This window comes from Pagrus pagrus (assembly GCF_965226575.1).
Source record: "Pagrus pagrus genome assembly, chromosome: 8".
Lineage (NCBI taxonomy): Eukaryota > Metazoa > Chordata > Actinopteri > Spariformes > Sparidae > Pagrus > Pagrus pagrus.
Genome location: NC_140192.1, coordinates 15,221,505 through 15,237,618, shown reverse-complemented (window position 1 = coordinate 15,237,618; position 16,114 = coordinate 15,221,505). Strand labels below are relative to the sequence as shown.

Sequence of the window (16,114 nt, the reverse complement as noted above, 5' to 3'; positions counted from 1 at the left end):
GCTGTCAACAGCCTTAACAAAACACTTTTGTCATATTTTTCGGAATAAAATGTTTTATAAATCAGCGTATGAATGATGAAGGCAACCTCTCTGTGAAAGACTTTCGAAATAGATAGGAATAACACTGGAAAGTTTAATATATGTAAATGGAGATTTCTGGCTCAACCACAAAAGCAGAAAAATGAACTGAAATAAACACCTAACCGTGTATTTTTGATGTTTTTGTCCATTAGTGTCTGAAAGAAGACATGAAAGCAAAATAGCCCAAAATCTCTAAATGTACCGGTAAGGAAAACTACAGGAAAACAGGTGTTTTTACCTGTAGTGTCTCCCCTTAATTTGATATTTTCAATCACAGTCTGATTGCAAGATAAACGTGTAACCTTAAATGTTAAACCTAAGCTCAGACCGTAAATCAACAGTACATTAAAGTTCATCTTTATTACAAAAACCAAAACATCTTATGACTTATGACTCGGAGACTTTTCAGAGAGAGTCAAAAATCTAAAAAACTAACCTCTCCTCGATTTTTCTTTTTTGACAAGGACATAAACTTGCATACAAAAGTGCACACTATGTACAGTGCATGGACACACACTCACAAACCCACCCACCTCTTGCTGTTGTTAACACTCTTGTTGTGTCTCTTCCCTTTCCCTCTCCTTTCCTGCACAGCCCCAGACAAACAGCACCAAAAACAGCATAGTCACCAGCCCCAAAGGAAACATCCCTTCACCTGCTCTGGTATTTACCTCCTAAGCCCCACCTTTTAGCTGTGTGTGTGTGTTTGTCCGTCTGTCTTTTAAGACACCTACACCCTACCTCACTCCCCTACTCCTTCACCTTTGTCTGTTATCTGTCTCTGTCTATCTTGTGAGCTGTGGTTGATCTTTGCCAAGCCGCTGCGATGGCCACAGCAGTTGGAAAGGTCTGAAACCAGCAGGTGGTGTCAGGGAACATTTCCCCATAGCAGGTGGGGATGCCATGTGACTTGCACTCAGGTTGATATTGTGCTAGCATGCCATTTTCTCTTGTCAGTGAAAGTTTGCCAAAACAGGAACAGACAGCCAATGCCTGCCGGGGTTGTCAGTGCGATTTACCCCCTTCCCTCTTATTTATGCCTCTGTAGAGAAGCGACTCCCCACCGTGTGAGCATCAAAGTCCAAAGATCTGCAGATTGTCCTTCCAGCCAAATAGCACACCAGCTGCTTTCAAAGAGTAATTCCTCCTCTTCTGTTGATGGTGTGAAAATTAGTGAAATCAGGTGGAATGAAAACCTGCATGGTCCTGGGCTTCTGGCACATGGTCACAACACACTTTTATATTTTTACTTGGCATCAGGCCTCCAGGAGAGATTTCCAAGTTATTTGTGTTGATTGATTGAGTGAAATACACATTTTGGGTGCCACAAAGATGTCTGTGTATTACTATTTTTTTTAATTTTTTTTATTTTAAAGGTGTAATGTGTAATATGTATGTAAAAATTGAAATCAAATCCTTCAAAAATCACTAAAATCCTCAACAGAATGTGAAGAAATAACAGTTTTCATATTATGTCAAAGACATCACTGTATTGTGTTACAGAGAAGTTACAAATTAATAGGTTCCCTAACTGCAAGGCTAACTGAGCTAACCAGCAAACAGCAGCTAGTCGCTACCAGGCCCCCCAGAGGCTTTGAAGCCAGTTTTTGTAGTGGCCAAACCGTGTAATTACATCGTTGCATGATGCACTGGGGCCCAAAAAGACTTTTTCCCATAAGCGAACATTGTGAAAGAAGCGTCTGTAAAACGGTGGATACATTTTTTGGCGCATCACAACCCAGAGAAATGACTCGTTCACTGTCAGAATTTGAGCCAATCGGACTGCTAAAATTTGCAAAGTCTAGAAGAGCCGCACGATTAAATTATTTTATCCCTGCGAACTTCAACAGGTGGCGAAATTTTTACACATTGCATCCTTTATACTGACGATTTTACAAGCACATTTGCATTCAGTCCATGCCAGGCCTGTATGAAAATCTAAATGGTCCCAGCCCCCATCCTGTGTTACCAGGTAAGGGTAGGATAAACCTGCAAAACCACAAAAAATCATGTACATTAGTCTGTAGACGCACAGTGCAGTCGGTAACATAAGATGTTTTTTTTCCTACACACTATACCTCATCTGTTATTGTCAGTTTCCACACATTAAAATATTCCCGAGCAGTTTTTTTTTTTTTTTTTTTTTTTAACAGAAAACACTACTGGTGAAATCCCCTTCATGCTGCTTTGGATAGATTATCTTGATAAAACCAGCGAAATCCCCCATCCTCACTCTGTTTTTCATGACTTTAAAGATATCTGCAAGTGTTGTGTGAATGCTCAGCTAATCATTCAGGATGAAGCGCTGCAGGAGGTGACAGTTTGATGGCATGTGATCTTTTCTTCTTGCCAAAGTGCCTTCCACAGCTACTTCAGGCTGCTCTGTCATTTAAAGCAAATACTAAATTAGATGAACTTGATTTTGCATTAGTGCTCCTTTTAAAACATAAAAAGAAAATCTGCATATGAATTCAGAAATGTAATTTCTAACTTTATTCACTGTCGACAGTTTAAAATTAACTTTGTAAAAAAAACTAGAGACATGTATAAAGAGGAGGATTTAAAAAGTCTTGTGCTCTCTTATATACTCAGTTCTATTAGGAGCCTGTGGCTTTTATCCTAAATCAGATCTCTTCTGTAAGCAAACATAGAAATAATTATGCTATAACTTTAGTTGTGTCCAGCAGCGAGGTACTTTTGCAGCTATTTTCTGCTGGGCATTTTTATGCCAGAATAGCTGCCTTATATCATGCCATTTATATGCCCAGGCCAGTAGCCACACTCAGATGCCACACTAATGATCTCACCAACTCAGACATGTAACACAGCTGAGGACTTGGTCAAGTTTGGGTTTGCTGCAACACTAAATATAGTGGTGCCACACTGGCTGTCTAAAGATCCATCTCAGCATTTAATGATGAAAAACATGTTTTAAGGCTGTTGGTCAGTGAGTCACGGTAGCCCAGTGGTTCCCCAAGCTTCAGCCTGACAGTGATAAGAACTGGCTGCCTGCTTTCAGTCGTTTCGTCAGAGAAGGCAAGACGCCAGCACGCTGCCATTCACACAGACGGAGCAACAGGTGCTGCCATATGAGTGTATTTTATGCAGTTGTCAAGTGTGTGTCTGTTTTTTGCATGTTTTCATGCATGTGATGTTAGCTTAAGCCTCAGTCTCACTCTGCACATGTGCAGACTTACTACCAGAAGATGGGAAGTTTACATTCATGTGCTTAAGAGTGTGAATGGAAGTGTGGGCTCAAACAGAGCAGAAGAGTTTTTTCCTGATCTTTAAAGGGAGTGGAGAGTGGGCTGTGGTGTCCATGCTGTTGCTAGGGACTTGAACAAGTTACTGTTAAGCCATTTGGTATGTTAACTCCTTCTTTACAGAGCTGCCAGGCCATGGAGAGACACTCAGTGCCTTCACTCTCTTGACCTTAATTATCTCACTCTGAAACATTCAAGCGGGGCGATAGGAAAATGTACTTGAATAGGTTTGGTGTTTGACTGTATTGACATAATCAAAAAAGAAATAAAATCATCTCAATTAGCTCCACTACTAAGTGTCTAAGTGAGAGCAGCCGTGTTAATATCAGGTCCAGGGTGATGTGTAACCGACGATGTGGCGCCACCATCAGCACCCGCCCCCCACCTTCTATTCTGAAAACCCCAGGTACTTTGTTCTCACTTATCGTCATCGCCCGAGCTGCCACCGGTGCACGTTGCCCTGGGTGACGGTTTCCCTGACAACACCGCCATCATCACCAGGGAGAAAACTGATGATTGGTCATCATAGAGGTGTCACTTCCTGGAGGCTCAACCAGAGCTAGAGGGGGGAGAGGAGAGCTGAGGAGGTGAGGGGGGAGGTGGTGGGTTCAGAATTACTGTACATAAAATCAGAGTTCATAGCAGACTGTGGAGAGCTGTAGAAAAGGGAGAAAATATAACCGTCACCTTTCTATATGGTCAGCAATCAGCATCTGCTGTATAGGGTGGCATGACGGCAGCCGTAAAACAAGCACCAGTGTTTGAAAAGAGCCAGCAATAGTGCTAAAATGAGCAGAAAGGCATGAAAGTTTACCGTGCTGTAAGGGTGCTTTCACATCTCATCTGTTTGGTTCAGTTGAAGTTAACTCAGGCGCCTTTCCCAGGTTAGGACAGATCATTTGTGCTAGTGTGAAATCTGGCAGTTGAACCCTGGTGCAGACCGGACCACTGGACAGAGATGGCTTGAGAAGGTGGCCAGCAGCAGGGAGGTTTGGATGGTGATGAGCAACAAGGAGAAAGTTCTACTGTATGGCTAATCTTGTGGAGTGGCTGATTTCATACTGGATCTCATTATAGAAAGCGGAGCCTGAAATGATGCCAGTGTCTGCCCGCCAGTGCTCGCCTTTTCTGTTGAGACGAGTGTGAAGGAACAGAATGACCCGTTTTCATCTCACGGGGCATCTGTGCCAGTGCCCTGTAAGATGTAGAGGCTCGTGTTTAATCTATGTCAGAGCACATTTTCTTTATATTGTATGAGCTGGCTGGTTTTCTCTTTATTGAAATATAGCATTTCTCTTGATTCTGTGCATGTTTGCATCATGTTGGGCAGAGCAAAGCCCTGGATAAGTTAAGGTTTACAAAGGTGTCAGTTTTGAGTACAACTTGTGTACTTACTGTGTGTGTGTGTGTGTGTGTGTGTGTGTGTATGTGTGTGTGTGTGTGTGTGAGCGAGAGAGAGAGAGAGAGAGAAAGAGAGAGTGATATCATTGTACTGATGTGCACATGACAGACGCTTCACCCTGAATTTCTGCAATGTCTTTGTGTGTGTGTGTGTGTGTGTGTGTGTGTGTGTGTGTGTGAGCAGAGAACAGAAGTGACTCTAAATTACAGTTTTCAGCTCATCCACCCACTCACTACGCTTCGGAGGATTCTTCCCTCTCTCCTTTGTCAACCTTAACAAGCACTTTCTTTTCATCCAACATTCATATCACTCTCTTTTTTGTCTCTTTGAACATTTTTTACACTCAGTCCACCTCTATCTGCCATTATGTCACAATCTGTTCTCTTTCTTTCCCTCCCTCTCTCGTTCCTTTCTCTCTTTAATCCATGTTCCTCCATCTCTTCCTCCTCCTCCTCCTTTTCTTCCAGGAACCTCAGACAACCGTCATCCATAACCCAGTGGACGGGAAAAAGGTATACATCATCCCCCCGTCCTGACCTATTCTTTATCCTCTTTGTCACTCTCCTCCTCTTCCTCCTCTTCCTCCTCTTCTCCTGCCCTTTGATCTTTTTTTTTTTATCATGCATCTGTGTGAGCACACCATGATATTGGTTTACTAATGTGTGTGTGCGTGTGTGTGTGTGTGTGTGTGTGTGTGTGTGTGTGTGTGTGTGTGTGTGTGTGTGTGTGTGTGTGTGTGTGCGCGTGTGTGTGTGCTGCCTGAGATTAAACTCTTCACATAAATTACTTTATATTATGCAGATAAGATGGAGTAAAAGGGATAGCAAACATTGCTTACCTTGTTAACCATTGCCCTATTGAGCAAGGCGGACCTCCCCAGCAGTATAAACAGATAATAGTATGTGAAGAAGGGAATACAGGTATCTACAACAGTATCTACAATATGATTTAATTAAAGTGGGATCAGTGGCGATCTCACCAGAAGGATAAATTTAATGAAAATAATCAAACAGAGACTCAAGGAGTTGGGACTCATATTAGAGAGATGCTTCTTAGTCATCTTGCCTTTGTTCTGCATCTTTGTTCCAACAAAGCATTGAGCAGCATAACAAGCAGTACTGCTAATGATTTAATGTTGATACTGTAAATTAATTTCCATATGTTAAGTCTCATAAGTTCATAGTCATACATTTGTGGATATACCTCTCCCTCTCTGCTCACCCAGGAGGTGAAGTTACACTCAGGTTCAGAGGTTCCTCTTCCCCTCCCTACACTGCATCTCGGTCACAGTGGGACGGTTGACAACCGAGGCCACATTCTGTTCCTTCAAGCATTTAACTTTCACTATATGTGATACAAAAGTATCACTGGCTTGATGATTGGCCAAACTCTATATTCTCCCATCAACTACAACGTGACTTAAGTCAGCACTTCTCCACAGAGTAGTCCGTAGCGGGTTAAATAGTCGCAGACCGAGAAGTGTCCTGGAGAACTGTCATAGCGTTACACTGTGTTACTACATGTACTGTTGAGCTATGTTCTCCTAGTTGTCAAGGAGCTCTGATGTAGTAAAAAGATGATGTTCATATTAATATCTCTTGTACGATTATTGATTGAATTCTGGTTGTATATTTCTAGCACTGTCACTTAGCCTTTTAAATGTCTTTGCTTCAGTTAGTGTGAATGTGTTTGTATGTGTTTAGAGGTTGTGCATGAACCTGCATGAGTTTGCAGTAAGATCCCTTCCTCATAGGTTTGACAAAGCGTTTATAATTTGTGTGTGTGTGTGTGCGGCGTGCCACTGTGACTTGTTTTTTGCTGAGTTGTTATGCACGCTGCTAATGGGGAACGTAACTCTTTTCCCTCAGCCACATCCAGGTTTTCTATCACTAGGGAGTGACCTTTGCATTGGATTTTGGGTCAGACCTCGGGAGGTAGTGCACAGCATTGAATTATGTATAACAGCAGGTCTCCGAGAGTCCACACAGGGGCTACACAGGAAGGCACTGAAAGTGTTTTGGAGGAATGCTGCTTCTTTGCAGTTTTTTGTTTTCACACAAGGCTGGTTTTAAAGCAGCCCACTTGACATCTAGAACAGTTGCTCACTTTGTTTGGTCCATCTGTGCACATGGGAATCATCTTAAGATTTGTGAGCCCATAATGACAGGAAACAGCCCAAAACAGTTTTAAAGTAAAAGTTAGCAGTCTTGGAAATCCAGTGCAAAATGAACAGAGGACAAACGTAGAGTCGAAACTAAATGGCTAAAATGTTTTAATATATGGGCTGAGAAATGAATGTGATATGAACGGCAGTGAGACAAATTACAGCTAAGTGCACAAGTGTGACCTGTCATATTTATGTAGGTAATATTTTACAAGCTCTGGCCTGCCTGTGATGTAGCAGGATGAAACAAAGTGCATAAGATTTAAAATGTCACTAATAAAGCTTCTCTATGATTCAGATTCAAACTGTAGGTGCGATCACACTTTAAGTGATATTTCTAATATTTGAGGACGCTTGCCACAACTCTCTCCTTCGCACTCACACACACACACACTCTTCTCTTCACTCGTTCTTCCTCTCCTCAGGTCACCAGCTGCTCTTTAGAAGGCTATGAAACCACTTCTGTGCTTTGTGCTCGTGATGTTCGTGCACGTGTGTACTTCTAATGAGGTCACTGAGTCTCTTAACTCTCCTTTACATGCAGGGGAATTTAGGCCCATTTAATCTGCTAATTGGAAATCAGGACTCTAACTTCTCCTCTGGCGAGAGCCTGAGCAGGATACAGACAGCCAGGCAGACAGACAGGTGGAAGGACAGACTTCTCAATATGACAACTAGTTGGCCCATGAGAATCCATTCTGCCAGCTTCCATGGTTGAAATTGATGTATGGAGCACTTCCCATCGAGTTTCTTTAAGTTTCAGCAAGAGACAAGAGCACCCTGTGGAGGGAAGACGTCACTTATCCGCATGGTGAAATGCACCCAAACATACATGCACACACTGAGGATAAAGGACAGGGAGCTTTGCTTGAAGTAGATGAAGAGACAAGAAGTTTTAGGCCGAGAGTAAAAAGAGTCATATCTGGAATGGCTGTTGACACAGGGACATATTGGACGACTAGACTGGTTTGCTGGCATGGTTTGACTCCGTATTTGCAAAGGTTGGCTGGTTATGACACATGAACACATTAACAGCATTGAACGATATTGTTGTTCTGCATCCGTTTATGAATTTATTCTGCATTAATTGGCCTTGATACATTTGGTGCTCTGTAATCAGTTTTTGTTTTGCGAAAACTTGACATGGCAACAGAGTAACACACCCCCTGCTGGCTTGTGTCCTGATTATGTAAAACAAGTCTCTGTACCACTCCTGGGATGAGTCTCTTCATGTGTTTACAGCACAAATGTGTGTGCTATCATGTCTGAACCCAAACTCACTGTGTGTCTCTGGTCTCCAGGAATCATCAGACAGCAGCAACACCACTGTGGAGGATGAGGATGTTAAAGGTAAGACTGCAGAGAAACAGAGCGTGATGCTCTCCAAAGCTCAAGTCAAGTATTGAACTGTTTGCTGTGAATGAAAGGCCAGAGTACTTCTGGGAACTTGTCAACTTTTGGATCATCACTTGACTTTTTTACTGTATTAACATAATTGTTCTTTTGCTGCAGCTAATCAGTCAACTACATGTATAACGACAGAGCTCCTCTCCAAGTCATTAAAAACACAAAACAACAGAAGCCTTAAAAACAAGTGTGTGACAATCAGCAGACGGCTGCCTCGACCAGAAAGTACAGGAGATTTGCCTTTTAATTGGGCTTGTTATGTTTTGTAATGGTAGATTGTAACAAGCTTAAGTTAAACACGGGGAAATGGATTCTTTAATTCTCAAAGTTAATTTGTTACTGACATGATTATTGCACCTGAAGGCGTCTTAATAAAAGTTGGCACAGCTACTGCAATTTTTTAAAGCTTAGAAAATTACAATCAAGCGCTCTGACAAGCCAGAGAGCCAACACACTAGTGTCCTTTCACAACTGCTGCTCTGCATTGCACGAGCCTCTTGTTTATCAAACGGCAATATCACGAGCAGCACGGTGGTGGTGCCGTTTGATGCCAACTGCTGAAAAACTCTATTGCGTCTGGCTTTGTCTCTGTAGTGGCTTCTTGGAGAGCTTTTCTTCTCTCTTTGAGATGTGTTTATTTTCACACAGAGTGAACATTTGTGTCATTGTGATTGTAGATGATTTTTCAAAGCTTTTTTTTCAAAGATGTAAGCCTAACATGGAACAATCATTGATCGTAGACAGGGGTTGTTATTTTGAAAATAAGAGTAATATGTACACTTGTGTGTGGAGCTCGGCTGATAGCTGACCTCTTACTGACCCCTCATGGAGCCTGGCTGTATTGCTTCCTTCTGCTGTTTTTTTTTTTTTTTTCTTTTAAACTTAAGAAGCATAAGTTTGTGTGTGTGTTTGCCTGTTTGTATGAGTGTGCATGTGCGTGTGTGCGTGCCTGATAGGTGAGTGAGGCGGGGGTGAAGTGTAAGAGTCCTTGTAATGCTGTTGTGGTTTGGCTTTTTCAAAAGTGTTGCCATTTGGCTGAAATCGTGATACTGAGGAACACACACCTCTGAAATAGCAACATGCCTGTGTGAGGTGTCAGCTTGCGGAGTTGTGCACTGAGCGCGTGTATACGTATGTTGTTAGTGACTAGAATTTTGAAATGGCACGTATCACACATAACTTTACAAAGTGCATTTGGGTCCAGCTCTTTACTGCCCAGTGTGTGCGTCTGCGTCTGTGAATGCAAAGGTTCTGCCCTAGCTTACCTATGCCAGCGCACTCAAACACCCCTGTTCTCTACATCCAAGCAGAGTACAATGTGTCTAAATCGGGTCATGAATGTATTATTTTGGTGCCAGGCATACAGAACAGCATGTTCACTTCCTTCTCCTCCCTATAGAGGCTTTGCTGCTATGTTGCAAATTCTCTAGCAAGTATGGCACAACCATCATGTAGGTCTGTAAGACATAGAACCAGTGTAGAGGAGAACAATTATCAAGTAGTACTCAGGTAGAAGTGGCCATTATATTACTGGTATCATCCTTCGTTAGTAAAATCAGAAACTCCAACAGTGTCAGAGATGTTAGACACAGAGTATAATGACTGGGCAAGTAACAGAGATTTCTGGTGGTGTCAGTCAGCAGACAACATTTCCTCAACGTTCCAGGGAAAAGAGAACAACACGATAAGCTGGGCTTTGTTTAAAAGTGTTGACTGGCACCACGCCTTTCTAACCTCTATTCCAGAGCACAAAAGTAACATTTGACCTTTGGCTTCACTTGGTTGCTTACCAGCAAGCTAATAAAGCAAAGAAACACTTTCAGTGGCTCATTCAAGGGGATCTTGTCATGTCCCCCCCCTGCTGTAACAAAGTTTTGTACAACCTCAGGTGAGATTCTGGTAAAAAAAAATTGTGAATTGTATTGCTCAATTTTTCAAATTATACAGAGCTGGGAAAATATGTAAAAGTTTTACCGTCTGAGAATGTGTGCAGCTAAAATTGCCCTTAATGGAAGTTGGGTAGCCCGAAAGAGCATTGCACCTGATAGTCCTTCATACCCCTGAGCTCTACTGTACCATACTGTACACACAGTGAAAGGTTTCCTCCCCCTACCCATTTCCTTCCCTTCCAAGGTCCCAGATTGGAGCCCCACCGTCCCAACCCTCTGGCAGGAGTGGAGAGGGCAAGGGCACCTTGAGGGGGGGGTCGGGGCTAAAGGGGGAGGTATCTAAATTTAGCCCCTTTGGCAGGAAATGTAGATGGATTGCTCAGAGAGGCGTTAAAAACACACCGCTGTGCTAGCGCCACCCTTAGATAGCATTAGCCTCACACAGCAGTTCTAAGACTCTTAAGATACCAACCGGCTGATTGCACGGTTAGCGCCAGAGAAAACTACAAGAGCCAGGTGAGTGCGGGAGAAAGGGGAGTTGCATTTGGATGGAATAGTTTGTGTCTGTAGTTGTTGTAGGTCAGGTCAGTGAGAGCTGGACAGCTGGTTTGTAACCCAACACTTGTGCTGGCGTTTGGAGCATCTGAACACATATCTGTTCTGTTACTCTCAATACTTTTATGGTGGTGGTACATGTTACAGACACTGTTTTTCTGAGGGCTGCTTGTTGTCAGTCGTCAATTTCCAGTTTGGTTTTATGGGTTATACATTATTACATCAGTTATTTGTTTCTGCACTGCACTTGCCAGGGATTACCTATCTGTTAAACTGTGGGCTGTGTGGTGGTTTCTTTGCTTTGGATTTCCTGTTGAAGCAGAAAGTAGGAGAAGTTACTAATGCAAATGTTGTGGATTGTTTGTGTTGGTCTGTGTGTTTCTTTTGGTCACATTTGACAGGATGCAGACAAATCTCTAGTTATGAGGTATTGTGGCTAGAATTTTATTTTATTTTTTCTCTCTCCTGACCGTCTCGTGCCATCTATTTTTTCCTGCAGGGACGCTTTCTTTCCCTCTATTTGTCAATGAGTGTTCATGTGTTGCGTTTCCCTCTGCGCCAGCTGATTAAACAGACGAGCGGTAATGAGTAACATCCAACTCCCTCCCATTGTCATGGCCATCACCATTGTCATCATCCATCCTCTGCTCACTGAGAAGACTCCCATTAAAGTCTCAGCTGAACCTCACATACAGTTGTAAATTTGCTTTAATGGAGTCATGAACTTGGATAATGAGAGTTATTTTCAATGAGATCTGGTGACGGACGACTGTCGAAAAGAAAAAAGGTTGGCTGGGTGTATCATCTTTAGCATCTATCTGCTCCTAACTTTGCCCTTCCCATCACTCCTCACTGTGACACTTCTGTCGTGTTTTTGGCATGAAATATGCGCGTCTGATTGGCTGATTGTCATCTTTCTTGGTATACGTGTGTGTTTGGTCTCATTCTGTGTCTATGTGTGCATGTTATCAGGAAAGAGCTTAGACAGCAGCTCGCTTAAGGCGCAGTCCAGCACAAGCTCCCAGCCTGATAGCTCTCAGGGCTCCTCAGCTGCTTCGTACTGTAAGTTAAGCATGGCCCGCCAAATACAACCTGTGACACACACACATTCATGTGCTCTTTTAGCAATTCACCTTGACTTAATCCTTCCTTGTGCGTATTCCCTTCCGCGTCCATGCATGTATTAAAAGCATACATCTGCTGCCATTTAGCACCACTAAATCCCCAAAGTACCCTGACTTACACTGTGCCTCATTCCTCTAATAGAGTCTTCTTAGTCATCTCCTCATTTACTATCAGACAGTCAAAGCATCTAAATAGTCCAAAAAAAAAAAGCCAAGCCATTCTGAAAAGCAGTGAGATGCTTTGTAGTATTTCTGCTCCTGTCCCATCCTCCTCCCTGTTCAGCCCATGCCACGTGTGTTTAGAATAACTCGATGTCTCCTTCTTGTGGACAAATGTGGAATAGCAACACAATACTCCTCTGTGTCTTAACATTGTTTTTTTCAGACATTTCAAAGCATGAATTTTATGTTCCCTCCACTGTCCTTGAGTCAGACTTTCTCTTGGCGAGCCACGACTTCACACTTCACTATTTTTGTCTCAGTGCTCTCCAAGACGAAGTCTGTTCATCTGAATGGCCACGCTGCTTTGGTCAACCTTCCATTTCATTGTACTCTTTCCCATGTTCCTCCTTTCCTCCCTCCTGAACTCAGCTGCCACAAAGTTTGCTGATCTGCTTGGCTCAGTGCGTAGGGGCTCAGGGCCCACATCCGACGGAGAAGGGAGATCCAGCACTCCGCCTCCCGCTGCCTTCTCCGCCCCCTCCCCTCCACACACCCCTGTTGTCCCCATGCAGAGTAAGTAGAGGAGAGCCAGAGCAGGGGATGTACAGTAGATGGCCACAAAAAAAGCATGAACTAGCTTCAAGTGTTCCTCTGCTCCCATGCCATGATGATGCCTGACAAGATGGACTGATTCTGTCTGTCAGGAAGGGAGTAAGACAGCATATTTCTAAGTTGCACAAAGAAGACTCTCTTTGATAGTTTTCTAGCCATCTCCAGAAACAAAATGTACTGTGATGGAAAAAAACCCCAACAATTATAAACTCTATAACTCTAAAAGATAAAGCTGACAACATTCTGCTTCCACTGCTGAAAATAGTCCCAAACAAAGGCACCATTTACTCCTGCAAGAGTAACAGCGCCAAGCTGATCTTGAAAATTAATAAGCCTTTTTCAAAAATGAAACTTTATATTTATTTTCCCTTTTTATACAAGTGGAATTATGTCCTCATTAGGGATTCATGTCGGTGCCACAGACACGGTAGAAAAGACAGGAAGCATTAAATAACAACTGAACGCACTGTTTGTTTTGGTCTTGTTGTTAACTGACAAGAATAGCATCATCACTTTTTATAAAATACACCTTCAACTTGAAGTAGGATTGGAAATAGGAAAGGCTAAGTAGGATAAATTAATAGAAATAAAATATAATACTGCTGATTTAATGAAAAGCCAAATGTACTTCTTCTAAAAGTCCCATATTAAACCATAACTGTTTGACTTTTGAATCTTCCTCCATCGCCTTTTGTAACGCAGCATAGTTGATGAAACCATCATATGTGTTATAATTAGAATTATTGAGGTCACTGTAGTTAAATTTAGAGTTATTATGACCACAAATACACAAATACCTAAATGGATTTCATCATTTCTTCATTCCTTTATTGTCTTTTTGTCTTTTTGTTTCTTTTCTCACTGTTTCTAATCTGTTCTTCTGCATTCCTCCACCTCCACCGTCACCCACTCACCCATCCTTCCATCCTGCCTGGATGGCATTCAGTGTCTCGGCTCACAGACCTGGTGAGCAGCGTTCGCAGGGTGCCGGTGGCCCCCGCACCTGAGGTGGACGCTGCACCGGCGCCGGTACCTTGCGCCAGACCCACCCCTACACCTGCACACACCACCTCCCCACCTCCCCCTCACTCCCCCTCCAGCCCTTCCCTGTCCTCCTCCCAGAGTGAGTACCAGGCATGGCTCGGCCCAGCCCCGCGTGTGTGAGCCAATCACGGGGCTTAATCAGGATTTCTGTGCAGGCGTGTTTAACAGTACATTGTGTGAGACTGCTTTTTTTGTCAGATACGTTTGAAATTAACTACTGAATGTGTGTCTTTTTTGCTTTAGAGCCTTATTAACCACCTCTTTAGTCTGACATGAAGAGCACTGCTGAGTGCAGATGGATTTATGCATCGTTTGGTTGCTTTTGACGTATGCGTAGGTGACATTGCATGTGGTGATATAAGGAGCTGCCGTGTGTGTGCTCATATTACAGCGTGTTGGACTGTTGTTTGGGATCACATGATGAGCAAGGTCTCTACTGTATGTGTGCAGATGTTTGACTTTATTTTTGTGATGTGTAAGAAATGTATTCCCAGAATGTGAATTAACTTGCAGTTCAGGCTCCACGAATGTTTGTTATACTGAAGCCACACTGAGCACAATTAAGAAAATTTCACTTGAAAGCACATTTTTCACAACTCATTATATAAAGGGCCAAATAAGTTGAGACATTAGATTCAGTTTCTCACAAATAATGGTATTCTCAGTAAGTATGAATGTTCATTGGGGTTTTAACTGCCTTAGCTTGAGCATTCATGCTCTTCTGTTAATAAATAGCTTGAATGATTGAACACAGGGATTGGCGAAATTTGGCTATCGGCCAATAATGAAATTATAGCCGATAAATAGAAGCGATACGATATTACCTAATTATTTTAATGACTTAACAAGCACAGCATGCTGTTGAAGCACTTGTTCAAACTGCTGCACCTGTGTAGAGCCACACAGTGCAGACTAGAGAGCCATGTCGTCGTCAGTGTGGATGTCTTTTACAGTTTGGAGCAAGAAAACGTGACTGTAGTTTGCAGTACATGTTCCACAAGAGATCAGAGAGGAGGAAAAAACTAACTTTAATACAACAAATCTTATTAGAGCTATAGAATATAAATTATCCACCTGTGCTCACATCTCAGCCGTTCTTACCCTCAGGTGTGTATAAACTACAGGTTAAAAACCTCTTTTTAAAATAAAGAAAATGTGAAATTATCAGTTATTTCATCGATAATGGCTACGAGGAGCAGGTAATTAATTGTTATTGGTATCAGCTGAAAAGCAAAAATCTTAACCATCCCTAGTGTAAAGACTAACTGCTCTCTATCTGAACAACTGCTGCTGTTACCTCTGATTAATTTCTGTTCCTTCTTTCCTCTGCAGCACGCAAACAAGAAATTATCAAGATCACTGAGCAGCTGATAGAGGCAGTGAACAATGGAGACTTTGAGGCATACGCGTGAGTCTGCATTTTTGTTTACGGTTGGTGTTTGGCTTGTGTTCAAATGCATAGTTTAAAGTGAAATATTGTGCCTCCTCAGTAAGATCTGCGACCCTGGACTGACTTCGTTTGAGCCGGAGGCGCTGGGCAACCTGGTAGAGGGGATGGACTTTCACAGATTCTACTTTGAGAACCGTAAGATTGATGGCTCTTTTGTCATCAACGATCACTTCTGATGTCTTGCAGTCGCAGTCTTGTAAATAATGTTATTTTTTTATCTCTTTTATTTCCTCGTCGTGCTTAGTGTTGAAAATGTGACAGAAAAAGAGATACAGTATGTACTCAGTCTTCTCTTAATTAGCTGCTGTACATTTCTCCATTTGGCAGAAGAACTCCACATTAGAAAATGTTTTCACAAGAAGCATCAAATGGAAAAAAAGAAGTAGAGAAATCAAACTAAATCTCCGTCCTGAAAAAGCTAGAATTGCCAGTGATGGCTGAAGATATTCCACAGCAGCTCACACATACACACACACATCACTTTACGTAATTTGTTGTTGTATGAAAGTGAGAAATACAGTAGTAGTAATTGTTATAATCCTGCCAATATGTTTGTTTTTCAGTTTTGGCTAAGAACAGCAAGCCAATCCACACCACCATCCTGAACCCCCACGTCCACCTGATTGGGGAGGACGCGGCCTGCATCGCTTACATCCGCCTGACTCAGTTTGTTGACGGCCAGGGTCGGCCGCGGTCCAGCCAGTCGGAGGAAACTCGTGTTTGGCATCGCAGAGACAGCAAGTGGCAGAACATCCACTTCCACTGCTCAGGCGCACCTGCTGCGCCCCTCCAGTGAGGTAAGGACTACAGCACTGGGAGAAAACTGGCGGCAGAAGGTGTCCCTAAGAGCATGTTTGTACTGTGTAGCTTTTTTAAACTGCTATAATAGCTTCATATTTACATGAGAGAGGTCTCAATCCTTTCAATCTGACATTCTGCAATAAATTCCCAAGAATGTCAA

The 16,114-nt window shown here is 42.6% G+C and overlaps 1 protein-coding gene across 30 annotated transcripts in view; it reads left to right on the top strand.

The window, feature by feature from the left end:
- The window catches only part of camk2b1 (calcium/calmodulin-dependent protein kinase (CaM kinase) II beta 1), a 69,675-nt gene that overhangs the window by 51,833 nt on the left and 1,728 nt on the right, over window positions 1-16,114 (top strand). For 6 of the 30 annotated variants that reach the window (XM_084359580.1, XM_084359578.1, XM_084359603.1 and 3 more), the window contains 7 exons: window positions 8,212-8,260; window positions 11,734-11,823; window positions 12,477-12,620; window positions 13,606-13,782; window positions 15,036-15,111; window positions 15,194-15,288; window positions 15,717-15,950. In XM_084359580.1, the coding sequence (XP_084215706.1) occupies window positions 8,212-8,260; window positions 11,734-11,823; window positions 12,477-12,620; window positions 13,606-13,782; window positions 15,036-15,111; window positions 15,194-15,288; window positions 15,717-15,949 (864 nt within the window). In that variant the 3' untranslated portion in view covers window position 15,950. Of the gene's footprint in view, window positions 1-675; window positions 745-5,213; window positions 5,259-8,211; window positions 8,261-11,733; window positions 11,824-12,476; window positions 12,621-13,605; window positions 13,783-15,035; window positions 15,112-15,193; window positions 15,289-15,716; window positions 15,951-16,114 lie in introns of all 30 variants that reach the window. The other 24 variants (XM_084359588.1, XM_084359586.1, XM_084359582.1 and 21 more) reach the window with 8 other exon arrangements.